Source organism: Drosophila virilis, chromosome X (assembly GCF_030788295.1).
Source record: "Drosophila virilis strain 15010-1051.87 chromosome X, Dvir_AGI_RSII-ME, whole genome shotgun sequence".
Lineage (NCBI taxonomy): Eukaryota > Metazoa > Arthropoda > Insecta > Diptera > Drosophilidae > Drosophila > Drosophila virilis.
In genome coordinates, this window is record NC_091543.1 from 21,799,845 (window position 1) to 21,814,062 (window position 14,218).

General features: G+C 41.3%; 1 protein-coding gene across 8 annotated transcripts in view; it reads right to left on the minus strand.

The window, feature by feature from the left end:
* sdt (stardust) overlaps positions 1-14,218 on the minus strand; it is a 74,098-nt gene that overhangs the window by 27,379 nt on the left and 32,501 nt on the right. For 4 of the 8 annotated variants that reach the window (XM_032439579.2, XM_032439577.2, XM_032439585.2 and 1 more), the window contains exons 5-6: positions 12,555-12,685; positions 3,840-4,141 (exon numbers count right to left, since the gene is read on the minus strand). In XM_032439579.2, the coding sequence (XP_032295470.1) occupies positions 3,840-4,141; positions 12,555-12,685 (433 nt within the window). Of the gene's footprint in view, positions 1-3,839; positions 4,142-4,408; positions 5,789-12,554; positions 12,686-14,218 lie in introns of those variants that run through there. The other 4 variants (XM_032439574.2, XM_032439582.2, XM_032439575.2 and 1 more) reach the window with 3 other exon arrangements.

Sequence of the window (14,218 nt, forward strand, 5' to 3'; positions counted from 1 at the left end):
AGACAAATGTCATCAGCATGGTTGGTTGTCATCGGATGTCAATGCCAGGACGGCCCATGCCAGGCCAGGCCAAGCTGTCCGGTTCAGTTAGTACCGGGCTGGGCCATTGCAGTACGACAGTTTTGCCTGCCAAATGCACAGCAGCAGCAATTGCAAACAACAACAGCAACAACTTCGCCAGTCAGCAGTGTTCAGCAGTTCAGCCATTTTATGGCTAAATTTGGCTAAACGGGTTGTCAGTCGAAAAAAAAAACTATTGATTTGCATTTTGACTCCAATCATGGCTATTTGAATTTAACAGTTTGTTGCTATTGCGGATACAAAAGGACGTATGTATGTAGCTAATTGTTAGCTACCTTTAGCTATTTCCAACACTGGATTTAGCTACACTTTTTTTTGAGGCAACAGTTGGCAACACTGGCACTCATAGATAATGCACATTGAAGTGCTTTGTTCGCCTTGCATCAAATTACGTTGTCGTTGTTGCAGTTGTTGCAGTCACAGTCGCAGTTGTTGCTGTTGCTGTTGCTGTTGTTGCTGTCATCTTTGTCATTGTCAGTGTCATTATCGTCTGCAACTGATTAGTCAGCAGGTTTTTCAGGCGTTCGCATTGGGGCATTTATCGTATGCTCCAGACATATGAATGAAACAATAGACATGGCCCAAAGGCATAGAGTTATGCTTAAATATAGATAGATAGAAACAAAGCGAGAGAGAGAGAGATAGAGAGAGAAAGGGGGAAAGAGCAAAGTCTACTGATGATAGTTTAAATCGGCAGGAATAGATTTAGACTTGTTTTGTTGTAGCTTGTTGTTTGCTAGTTATTCAAATAATATTCTGGCATGACCTAGGGCCAATCCATCTTTATATTATATTACAATAAAGAGGTCGCTAAGGTGAAAAATCGTTCTCTCTAGTTTCAACTATACCCTGTACCAGTTGCAACTGCTAATGATAGAGAGAGACAGGTTCAGTTTATCTAGCTTTGTCTATTCGAAACTCTGTTCGCGAACGCGTTGACCTCAAATTTCAGATGTACAAACATTCTCGTTTACCAAATGTGGAAGAAGTAGGCATCTGCGACCACATCAAGCACATATATATATATATATTAAAGATTAGCATCGACTATCGAGAGTTAATTCAATAGTGTCCCTCTGTCTGTCTCTCAGGCATGCAAATCAAAAACAGCATCCAGTATTATGGATGCTTAATTAAGATGGCAATTCGATTTATTAAACTATTCTGTAACAGGCTTTTGATGCCCATAGTTCCCATCGAATCAGAAATAAAACCAAGAAAGAGAGTCGACATATTTTGTAGCCAGATCTTAATCCAATAACAAAGATTTCTCTTTATAAAGATGTTTTTTCGTGTCTCAATCACAGTTCTTAGGATTCGCAAATGGGATATTCATGGGGAGCTGAGATGTGCTTTATGGATAGATACAAAGCTTCAGGTGTGATAAATCGGAGTATAGCTGCGATACCTGACTTGGCCAAACTTAAATTTATCCTTTTGAGCAACAAGTGAAAAAGCTTTCAAGGAAAATCGATTTAAAATTTAAAAATATTCAGCACAGGGTGTGGAAAATAACTCGTTAATTAATAACGAGCATAAAATGAGAGCGCGCGTGGCGTTGAGCCTTAGGTAACGGGCAAAGGGTGTGCGGTTAGTGGGGGTGTGTGTGTGTGTGTGTGTGTGTGTGTGTGTGGGCGGCTGATGGTTCTGGTTTGCGGCTTGCACGGTGTTGGGCACTGGGCGATGTTCGCTGATGGGCGGACTGCAGGCGAAATCACAACAGAGCCAAAGGCAGACAACAGAAGCCTGGACAAGGACACACTCACCACACACACACACACACACAAAAACACACATTTATATATGTATGTATATATATATATATAGAGAGAGAGAGAGACAGATACCTGCAGAGAACACTGCGAAAATTGTGTGAAAAATATGTGCGTTAGCCAAAGGCGAAGCGCGATTGCAAAATGAGTTTGAGAATCAGGGCGAGGTTGAGGACGTAGACGTGGGCGAGGCCGAGGACAAGCCAGCCAGCTGGAAAAACCAGAGAGCCAACCAAGTAAATAAATAAGCAGTCATAAAAACAATGTGCACACACACACACACACACACACACACACACAGACGCAGACATAGACACATGTGCTGCGCTGGGGTATTTCCATGGCGCACATGATTTCCATTCAAAGAGGCAGGACGAGGATGCGAATGCGATTGCAGGAAGTTCCGGAGCTGGCGAAACGGTAATAAATGCTTGGCAAATAGAGAAACAAACAAACAAACAAACAAATAAACAAACAAACACACATACACACGCACAACAAATCGCATGCGGTTGGCAAACACTGAGCCGCACAGTTTGCGAGCAACTGGACTCTGACCAATGACCACATTTGGGAATTTGCACATTTTTTGACACTTTTCAATTAATAGTCTCTAGTTGATTGTCTTAAAATAAAATAACTAATACTATAATCACATTCTAGATATTTGTTAGATAAACAGAAAACAGCAGCAAATGCTTGCTATTTTTTCTTTTTTTTATTTGCAAACGTGACGCTATTAGACTGCTTGGCTTAGTGGCCTGAACTGGCAAACAAGCAGTCGGCGGTTCAATTTTCGATATTTGTTATCAGGCACAAAAAGCAATACCAATAATCTGGACATAACAACCGCATGCTGCATGAAATGGATTGATAACTAATAGATTATGTTTGGGACGTGAGCATGATGAATGTCTCCAGTCTGGACGCGTGGTGGCCATTAGCCGGGATCTGTTTTGCCTGATGTTGGCGCGAATCGGACAAACGATGCCATTTGCAATGTTAGTCGGTCTCTCTATACATATATATATGGCGTTGTGCTGTTGTGTTCTATTCTTATTATGTCAAATGAAGAAATTGATTGAAAAGCAAAGCGCACGCAAAGCACGAAGTGCTTGTTTGAAAATAGAATTTAATATAGTTTCTAGCAAACAAACATAGTTGCTGTCTTAAGCGTAAGACATTTCAAATGATGGCATTCGACAAGCTCGTTTTTCCAGCACGCTCCGAACTGTCCATCATGCACCCTGACGCCTGCTGCGTAGGCAACACATTTTGGTTGTTCAGCTCTGGCACAGTGGCTGCTCAACTGTGCCGACTGTGACGGCGATTCTTTAAATATCGCCTAAATTTATGGTAAACCCAAGGGGCTACGCATATCAGAACCGGCAGCATGACTGGTGTATTGTGCAATTGGTTGCATCAGTTCCTACTTGTTTCTTATACCCTGTACTTATTTCAAATGGGTAAAAGGGCATCATCTCCAAAGTGTTTGCAGCATCAATAGCCAACTCGATCGAGCCATGTCCGTCCCTCCGTACGTCCGTCCGTCCGTCCGTCCGTATGTATGAACGCAGCGATCTCAGAGCCGGAGACTTGACCCTAGCGCCCGCGCAGTACAAGTTTTCGATAACCGATAGCTTGCCCCGTTGCCAAGCAGGCGATAAAAATCGATATCGAAATCCTGTTTTGTTAGCAAATCTCTTATGTTTTAAGAGCTAGATTCACCAAATTTGACTGGAACTAAAATTTTGGTTCACGATTGAATAAAACTAGGTTCAGGTTGAATGAAGCCTAAAATGAATCGAGTTTTAATTATGTTCGAAATCCAGTTTCGGATAGTTAAGTCTTAATCCGCTTACAAAAAAACTAAATACGTGCTGCGATTTATATTTTCCATTACGAGTCATAAGTGTGAGCTAGTTGCAAGGATCGTTGGAACCAGTTTCAAAGAGTTTTAGGTTAGTTTTTTTTTTAGGGACTTACCTCGATTCTTGTCGCAGCAATTGATCACCAAGTAAGAGTTCAGTTCTTCCTTTTGATATGCTACTTGTGGGACTGTGTTGCTGTTGCAGCTGTTGTTGTTGTTGTTGTTGTTGTTGTTGTTGTTGCTGTTGTAGTTGTTGCTGCTGCAGGTCAAAGGCGCCAGCAGTGCTGAGCAACTGTTGCTGGCTGCTGTTGCTGCTAGTTCCAGCTATTGGTGGTGCTGTTGCAGTTGTGTTATATGGCAGGCCGAGGCAATCGTCGGACTGATGCACAATGACGTCATCGTTAAGCGTAGTTAGTAACTAAGAGGGAGACAACGAGAGGGAGAGAGAGAAAGAGAGCGAGAGAGAGAAAGAGAGCGAGAGTGAGACAATATTGTTTGCTAACCTACGTGTTTAATAAAATATAAGTCAAGAAGAAATACTGTCGAAATCAGGCCAAACCAAATGGAACGAAACGAAACGAAATGAAACGATACGAAAGAAACACATGCCACACAATGTTGCTTGTCGCATGTTGCCCGTTGCTGGCAACGACAACAACGAGAACAACAGTTGCTGCCCGCTCACCTCTCGTCTCGGTGGATACAAATTATTCGATATTAGTAGATCACAATTTTTCATAGCGGACGTCCCAATGTTGCTGATGATATTGCTGCTGCTGCTGCTGCTGTTGTTGATGTTGATGTTGATGTTGCCTGATGTGATGCAATTATTGCTATTATTGTTGTTGCTTAAAAGTAAATGCTGCTGCTGCTGGTGCTGGTGCTGCTGCAAGTGGCCAGCAATGTTGCTGCCGTGGCCGTGTTGCTGCAGATCCGCAAACGCCTGTTGCAGCTGTCCGCTGGATATGGCCGTCGAATACTCTGTTTTTGGCGTTGTCGTCCCATGCGCATGTCCGTGTCCATGCATTGGCAATGCAATATCTGCCACTGTCACAATCGTTGTTGCCCCGCCGCCTCCCGCTGCTGCTCCTGCTGCTGCTGCTGCTGCTCCTGCTGCTGCTGCTGCTGTTGTTGCTGCTGCTGCTGTTGCTGCCAGCGGCGATGTTGAAGTTTGCGCATCCACAAAGTGGGCACCGCCAACACCAGCACCAGCACCAGCACCAGCACCAGCAACACCAGCACCAGCAACACCAGCAGCAACAGCAGCAGCACCAGTAACAGCATCGCTGCTCAGCTGCAGCGGCAACGGTCTGGACTGTAACTGCGTCAGCGATTGTCGCTGTTGATGGATCGCCGCAGTTGTTGCCAGCGTGGCGGCTGCAGCGGGCAACGTTGTTGTTGCGGGCAGCGTTGTTGTCGGCAGCTGGGCGTGCTTGTTGTTGTAGCTGATATAGGTGATGCCACAGTAGTTGGCACCATCGACATCATCGTCATCGTCCATGTCGTCATCGTCCACCTCCTCGGCCAGATGCTGCAAACTGGTGGCCAGCAGAGATTTCGCCTGCAGCGGCTTCCCAGCGGCAGCAGCCGCCGCCAATTGTTGCTGCAGCTGCTGCAACTGTTGCTGCTGTGCCTGGCTGGTCTGATAGATGTGCCCCGTGGCGCTGCTGGTCTTGTTACCGCCACCGCCGCCGCCCGCTGCTGGCGGCTGCTTGAGCGCTGCCGCCGCTGCTGCTGCTGTTGCGCCGACAATTGCCGCCGTCGTTGAGCTGCTCGCACTGCGCTCCGCACTAGCAGCAGCTGCTGCTGCTGTGGCCGCTGCAACTGCGGCGCTCACCAGTGCCGCCGAAGGCGCTGCAGTCGGCGTCGACATTGTCGCCGTCGCCGTGGTGGGCACCAGCGAGGGGGCGCTAATGGGCCCGCCGGCGGTGGCCGTTGTCATTGTGGCGCTGCTGCAGGTGATTTGATTGCTGCTAAATGACGTCACATAGATTGGCGTCGAGTCGTTCAGGAAACTCAAGTCCTGTTTTTGGCTGGTGACGGTGCCGCTTTTCGTTTGCTGCAGCTGCGTGTGGCAAGTGGAAGCGACGACAGCAATCGGAATGAGGAGGCGATGAATGGCACGCAGAGTTTGAGGAAAGAAAATGCAGCGAATGAGACCAAAATAGTGGGTAAAATGAGAGAAAGAGAGAGAGAGAGAAAGCGAGAGTGAGAGAGAGAGTGCAAAATAGACAAAGTAAGAGAGAGAGAGAGAGTGAGATCAATTATTGGAAAGACTTATGGTTAATCGTTTAAACGTTTTGTAGAGATTTGCATTGTGTTTATCGATGGATCGATAAATATCGATAACAAATCCAAAACCTCCCTAGCATTGTTTAATCAAAGTGTCAAAAGTCCTATTTTGTTCCGTCTATAGTCAAAATAATAGCTCGACAAATAATTGATGGAATATCCAAACCAATAAATAAGTAAATAAATAAACAAAATATCATTTATGTTCTTCAAATAAGTGATACGAAATCTTCGACGCTTGTTTATATATACTTGATCAGTTTAAGCAGCTTACTCGATATATCATTGCTGAACTTAGATTCTACATGCAGAAACTAGTTGCAAATCAAATTTCCATATTATGAGACTGAGAGACGAAGCAGCCGCACATGTGCATGAGAAAGTGCGAAGTCGGATACAAAATATTTGCTTGGCAACTTGGCGCTCTTAATAATTTGCCACAGATGCTGCGATGGGCTCTTAACTATTTATAGGCTTTAAATATGCTGAAAGGCTCCAGTCGCATATGCAAATCAATCAAATTGCATTAATGTGAAGCCAGTCAAAATAAGCCAAGCGCAAAAATGTCTGGGCCCAAAGTTTGGGTTAGCCCGATATAAATTAAAAATGTATTTATACAGTAAACGCCTGCTATAAAGATTGAGCCTTGAAGAAAAAGCTATTCAACAAGTTTGGGTGCATCTATGGCAGAATTCTGTAATATCAACTGGAAGTGAAACTATTTGGGGTATCCTTTTTGTTAAGTAACAAGCTTTGTTCTATATAATACTGATGTTTATTATACTTTAACTTTAAGTATGAAACTTTAGACCTTTCGTACCTTCGTAAAAAGCAAAGTGAAGCAAAAAAAAAGTCTTAACATTTGTATACGTAAAGTCGAACAGTTCCAGGAAATACTTATTTGGAAACGGAACAGAATGTAACTAGCTTAGGCAATTTCACACTTACGTTTGTGTGCTCTACAATGTTTGCCAGTGTCAAATGTTGGCGAGTGTTTACTGTAGCATTTAGACGCCTTTGTTGGCCATGCGTAGGTGCGCCAGCTTCACTGTCTGGCTACGTGGGCTGCTAACAAAAGGCTGGCTCAGTCGCTGAGTTTGCCGCAGCGGCCGCACCCCGACGCGTTTGCAAGCATAACTGAGCAATTAGATTGAGCCGGCACAGTTGCCGTCAAACTGTATGCCAGTGACAAATTCCCAAGCCAAGCTGGCAATCAAACAAATCTCTGACTCAAACATGTTGTTGTTGCTTTCAATTGCCCAAATAGCATTAGAGCAGCGCTCAATGGCGCTCAGCTCGCTAATCTAATGAGCGTCGGCATCGGCATCGGCATCGGCAACGGCATCGGAATCGCTTCCACTCTCATCTCCCCGCAGCAGCTGCCAGCAACAGGTGGCAGTTGCCCAGCCACGCGGATGCAATTACCAGTACATATATGATTACCAGCCACATATATAAGCCACACAGATATATACATATTGTTTATACATATATAAAAGCGCGTATATAGTTTTATTTATATATATATATATATATATATACATGTATATGTGCCCGTTGGCATCAACAAAATGCTTCACGCTTCGTGCACATTCCACTTGTGCGTTCAATTGCTGCGACTCTCAGACCAATCCATTCATGTGCCCAACCCACAATATTCAAGCCACCTCAGTTAACATTAAATCCCCTACCAGCTGCCATCCTGGTGGGCTCCACCCCGCACGACTACTCGTTGTCATCAACGTCGCCGTTTCATTCATTCATTCATTCAGCTTTTCTTATTTTTTTTTTTTTTTTTCTCTCCTCTCATCCACATTTTATCGGATTATTGACAGTGAAGACGAGCTGGTGGTGGCTTCGCATGCGTCGGGCTCCTCTATCAACCGGTGCGTGTGTGAAGTGGCTGGCTCATCATTTGGCATCAGAGCAGGATTCAGCAACCAGGACCCAGCACCCATCGACCGACACACAGCATCCAGGACCAAGTACTCAGGCACTTGTTCTGTCGATCTGCTCAAAGAGCCTGCACTTAAACACTTATCGCACTTAAAATCATTGGTTTGGTTAGGTTGGGTTGGTATGGGTTCGGTTCGGTTCAGTTGGCCTGGCAATAGCCTATTGACTAGACTTCATTTTGATAGCTTTGGCTACAGTAATCTGTCGCAAAAACCACCGAGCATCCAGCCCACAGCACCAAGAGCCCGAACGCCACTCCAGAAATGGAAGGCAATGTCCCTTGAGGCAAAGCCAACACACAAGTTTCTCTAACGAAAACTGTGAACAGGAGAGGGACTAAATAAGAAGGAAGGAGGAGCATTTACTCTTAGTGATTGATGGATGACTCAACTATTTCGAATGACTGGAGGTTATCTGCCGAATGCGTAATTCGATATATAAATCAATTATTATTCCAACAGTTATGAATTTCTTGCACGAGTTTATTTTTATATTCTGAACCCATTGAAAATGGATAAAAAGGGTATAATGTTTTTGTGCATATGTCTGTAACAGGCAAAGGGAAGCAATTCCGATCCCATAAAGTATATTTATTCGTGATCAGCATCAATAGACGAGTTGATCTAGCCAGGTTCGTCTGTCTGTCTGTCTGTCCGATTGAATTTCTGTATTCTTGTAATCATTCTTCGAATTCTATCAGCGGCATTGCAATTGCGATCGTTTTCTGTGCTGCTATTTTAATTCGTTTTTTTTTTGTTTCTCAATAGCACTCAATTATGGGTGTGGCTGTTGAGTAGAGGTAGGTCTGTTCAAACTCTGCTAAGGGAACTTTTATCTTAAGTTTTCTTAATTACTTCAAACGAGAGCGTAGCGAGAGCTTTATTTGGTGTTTGAAGAAGAAGAGGGTTCAGTGTATTCTCTAGTCCGAAGCACCCAACTAGAACCACTTACTTGTTTTTTTTTTATTAAAAACAATTATAAATGTACTTGTCAAACAAATAACTGTGTTGCAAAAGTTGTTTATTACAATAAAAAGTGTTGTGAAAGTTGTCGTTTGTAAAGCAATTAAGTGTTGCAAGAGCTGTTATTTACAAATCTGTGAAGTTTTGTAGAAATTCTCATTTATAAATGGGTTTAAGTGTTGAGTTAGTTTTTTTTTTTTTGAAAAAAAAAAAAAAATGTTGTATAAGATATCAATTATTAACTTTTTAGTATATTGACTAAGTTGTTATAAATAAAATAATTAAATGTTTTTAAAAATGTCATTTATAGTAAAACAGCCAATTAAAAGCGTTGTAAACGTTTTAATTTTTAAAGCGGTGAAGTTCTGTTAAAGTTTCATTTATAAATCAAATTAAGTGTTGTAAAAGAGGTTATTTGTCAAAACAAGTTGGTATTGTATTAGTTGTTATTTGACAAACAATAAAAGGTATTGCATCGGATGTCATTTTTAAGACAGTTTAGAGTGTTGAATAAGTTGTTATTTATAAAATATTTCACTGTGCTAAAAATTGCCAATTATGTAACATATTCAAATTAAAGTAAAACAACTCTCCTCTTTAAAGCAATCTAATATACAATTACAATTAGTAATAAAGTAATATAGAAATTAAGTAATATAAAAGTTGTCATTAATAAAAAATAATAAGATGTTATTTAAAAAAAGAATTAGATGTTTTACAAGTTGTTATTAAACCAACATTTAACAGTGTTGTGAAAGTTGTGATATATAAGAAACTTGAGTGTTGAAAGATTGAGTGCTGTACAAGCTGTTATTTTACGAAATTAAAAAAGTGCTGTAAAGGTTTTTATTGGAGCTAATAGTGTTGAATAAGTTGTTATTTGTCATGGGATTAAATTTGGCATTTATAACAGAAATGAAAGTGTTGCATTAGTAGTTATTTAATTGAATTTTATTTTTGCATTTTATACGCTCAATATTCCAAAATATATCTGCTTGAAAATATTTGTTAAGCCTTAAATTTTCATTAAGATAAAAAAAATATTCAAATATATAATCATTTATGAAATACTCTTAAGTTTTTACAAATGATTTTGGAACTCTTTGCAAAGTTACGCAATGTGTTATGTATTACTTTAATCTATTGTATATGCTATATATTATATATGCATGTGTTATTAGATGCGAAAGGCATTTGAATGGAAACTGGCAATTAAAAAACAAATCATAGCATTGCAATCGTATGTAACCGACTGCGCCATACTCTGTATAATAATTGCCTCTAAAACTGTAGCCGCAAGTCTAGAAAATATCGATTTGCACAACTTTTTAACACCTTTTGAAAATGAAGTTAATAAGTGCGTTCATGCCAGCAGATGGACGGACTTTGCACAAAATCAATATGCTCGTTTTCACTTTGTAAGATGAGTAAAAAAAAAAACACTTTTCATGCGCAAATTCGCACACAAGCTTCATTTGAGCATTTATTCGCAGCTGTCAGGCGCATGCACACACACAAACAAGCACACCCCCCTAAACACACACACACACACACACACACACACACTAGCTGTGGAACTGAGCTCATTTTCAATTACCCACACAACTCGAGCTTGAGTTGCCGTCATAGTTTTTAAAAATGGTTTAAATAAAGGGTACACCGAGGTCGTGCAAGTGTATGCGACAGGCTTTTAAAGCCATTTCTGAATCCGCCAATCAACCATCAAGAGTTGATCACACTAGAGACAGGAGATCCAGAATATTTCACATTAGAAATGAAAACCCAGCCCGAGCATTACGCTTTGGTATCTGCATACATTTGGGTGTCATGTTCAGATCCCAGAGCAAAATTCCACAAGGATCTGACTATGCATTCCTCGCAGTGTGCGGCTAAAGGAAGTGCGCCTTTGTCTGTGCTACTGCTGCTGTTTTTGTGGATGTCGGCATGAGAGAAAGTTTGAATATTTGCATCGACAGCTGGGCACAGGTTACAGGGTACAGGGTATCTTCAATGCGACTGGCTTGATATTTATGCACATTTTGCAACATTGTTAGTTCTCAGTTCTCAGAGAAATCTATTTGCAACCCAGAAGGTATATCGTCTGAGCAGAGCGTTGGAGCTCAATAAGTATTTGCCAGAAAATACTCTACTATAAAACTCTATATTTTTTTGTTATAATTGATTTCGCTGAAACGGAACTTTCAAAGGCGCAGCGCTGGTTCAAACCGTGAATCGAACCAGCGACAATCACAGACATCATTATGAAGTCTAAGCCAGGTACAGGGTATCTAAGTGGCGGGCACTTGCAACCGGAATATTTGCAGTTATTTTTTTCAGTTACTTTGTGTTTTCCGCCTTCTATTTTTAGTACTTCCTTTTGTTTCACTTTTAGCTTTTATTTTGCTTTTCGTATGACTTTTGCATTTGTATTTGTATTTGTATTTGTTGTTGTTTTGTTTTGTTTTGTGCTCTGTTTGTTGAATTTTTAATTGAATTGGCGACTTTTCCCATCCTTTGCCAGTGCTCCGGACTGCTACAATGGTCAGTCGGAATGCCGCCGGGGCCAAAAGGAGCTGCTCTGCTCGAGCAGGCAGGGTTTCCACCTGGTTTCTTCGATTATACCAAATGCCATTTGTGCGTGCACAAGTGTCTGTGTGTGTGTGTGTGTGTGTGTGTGTGTGTGTGTGTGTGTGTGTGTGTGTGTGTGTGTGCGCTCGTGTGCTATAAAACTGCAGCACAAAATTCAATTCAATTTCAATTTTTTTCGTTAAATCTGTGAGAAAATGTTTGCCCTTTAATGTTGTGGCTCAGCAAAAGCAACTCGATTGCTTTCAATTTCGAATTGGCTATAGAAAATCGTTTTAGATAAGTTGGGGCACGTTCTGGCTAGAGTTGGGTGTCTGTGGGTTACGAGTGGTAATTAGTTGGCTAAGAAGATTGATTGAACAAATCGCAGATTGAATTCCCGGATTGCCCCCGTTAGAGCTATATGGCATTGTAGTTCGATGTCAATAAGTTTGGTTAAAGTACCAAAAGAAGCGAAAAGTTGTCTATAGAAAAACTTAATTTTTGACTAATCAACCCTGTGGCCACTATCTGATATAGTGATTCGATCCGATACTGCCTTTATAGGAAATACGAACATTCGAAGAGTCCAAGGCAGCTGGAAACCGACAAACAAAGTTGGGCATATTATCGCGACTGATCAAGAATCTATATAATTTTCAGGGCCAGATATGTCTGTTTCTATGCAAACAATGCGGTATACAAGTAATATTATAATAATATTGTCGGCAATGATAATTGCTTGAAGATGAAATAGAAATCAAATTAAAACTTTCAACTAGTTATGCAAAATAAAGAAATCACTTAGAGCTTTCAATACAACTCATATTCGAGTTAATAATATATGCTGTATAAACTGTACAAAATTGTAAATTGATAGGAATAGCTTAGAGTAGATAAGTTTAAGAATCGGTATACCATAATGAAGTTCTTAAGACTGTCCGCATACGATTTATTATGTAGTCAAAACATGATAGTCAGTTGCAAATAACCCACAGAACGGTCGGCAATTACCAATATGAGTGTATGCCAGGAAATACTTTGGCTGGAACTTACCTTTTTGGAAAGCTGTGTTATATCCACGGGCGTAACGCGATTCAGGGCCGCCAAGCGCTGCAGACGTTCCCGCGCGTGCTCCTCCACGGCGATGACAAACGCGTCCTGCACGGAGTTGCCAATATCCCACGCTGCTGGAAATAAGTAGACACAGTGAGAGAGAAAGAGAGAGAGAGAGAGTGGGAGAGAGAGAGAGAGAGAGGAAGAAAGAGCATGAGTAAGTGAATAAGAACACGTCGCAAATGATTTATGAGCTAAAAGCTTTGGTGATGCTGCCACTGTCAGGCAACCAAGCCGCCAACCACAAGAGCAGCAGCGGCAACAACATGGTGCGTGCCACAAACAGCGAAAAAGCTCACAAAAAAAAAAAAACAAACATTAAAAACACCCACCCACACACACACACACACACACACACACACACAAGTGCAGTAAAGCCCCAAAATGTGCGACACAATGTCCGCAATTGTAAAGCTTTGTAAAAGAGGATTGCATCCTTTCATTATAATGTAGTATAAATTTAACTGAATGTTTCGCACAATTGTTGGGCTTTCTGAATTCAATTTGCAAAAATGAAAATCGAACTTTTTCGGTTAGACTGAGTTCTGTTTAAATATGCAAAGCCTTGCATTGAACATGTGTAAGCAGGGTATATGGGTTCTGGCATAAATCAGACATATTCTCGATCAGGACGTCCAGCCGAGTGAATCTAGTCATCCGTTCGTCCATTCATCCGGCTGTCTGTGCAGAGAGTACAAAAGCTGGAGACACAAAATGTGAAACATTTCAGCAGGGTGTCTGTTGGTCGGATATGCCCATTGGCGAGTTCTTACTTGTAATTTTTAATTTTGCGAATTTCAGACACAAACGAACTGTCATTAAAGCGGCAAACGATTGTGTTGCAATCACATCAAATTTCAAAGTGTAATTTCGACTTTTATATGCATGTACCTACACCCATGGCCATATTGATAGAAGTGCATATAAATTTGTATGCGAATTCCTGAAATACATATTATTGTCGTGCCTAAATTCAAACATAGTCTTTTTGTACACATGCATATTCATTCATATGTACACGCATGTACATTATCCAGCACATACATGCTCACATCTACGAACATACATACATCGCAAAGATGAGTGTGAATTCGTTTCAGTACAACAATTTTATAGCTAGCTTTTAGTTTTCAGAAATCATTTAATCTGTTGGATTTCAGAGTATAATAAATTGAACTGGTGTACTTATTATTCTGTTCATAGGTGTATGTGATGCACACTTAAACAGAGTCCACTGTGGGCAGAACACCGTGTGAGTGTACGTGTGTGTGTGTGTGTGTGTGTGTAAGTGAGTCAGTGGGTGAGTAGGTGGAGAAACATGTTCATTAATATGGCATTTCCGTCTGACGTTCGCCATAGGCAATATACAATTCGAGCCGAACAAATCGAACAATACAAATTGCTAGACGATAATCTGTAGGTAAATATATATGTATAACATACAGTACATATACTGTCCCCGCACGGAAATACTCGCAAGTCAGCTCAATATTTGTTATATGGCAATCTCATGGGTATGCAAAAGTGGGTGTAAACTGCAATTTCTGGCTGAGCCGGGGAGGGGCCACTGTGAGTGTACTCGCATGATTATCCATTTAATTCAC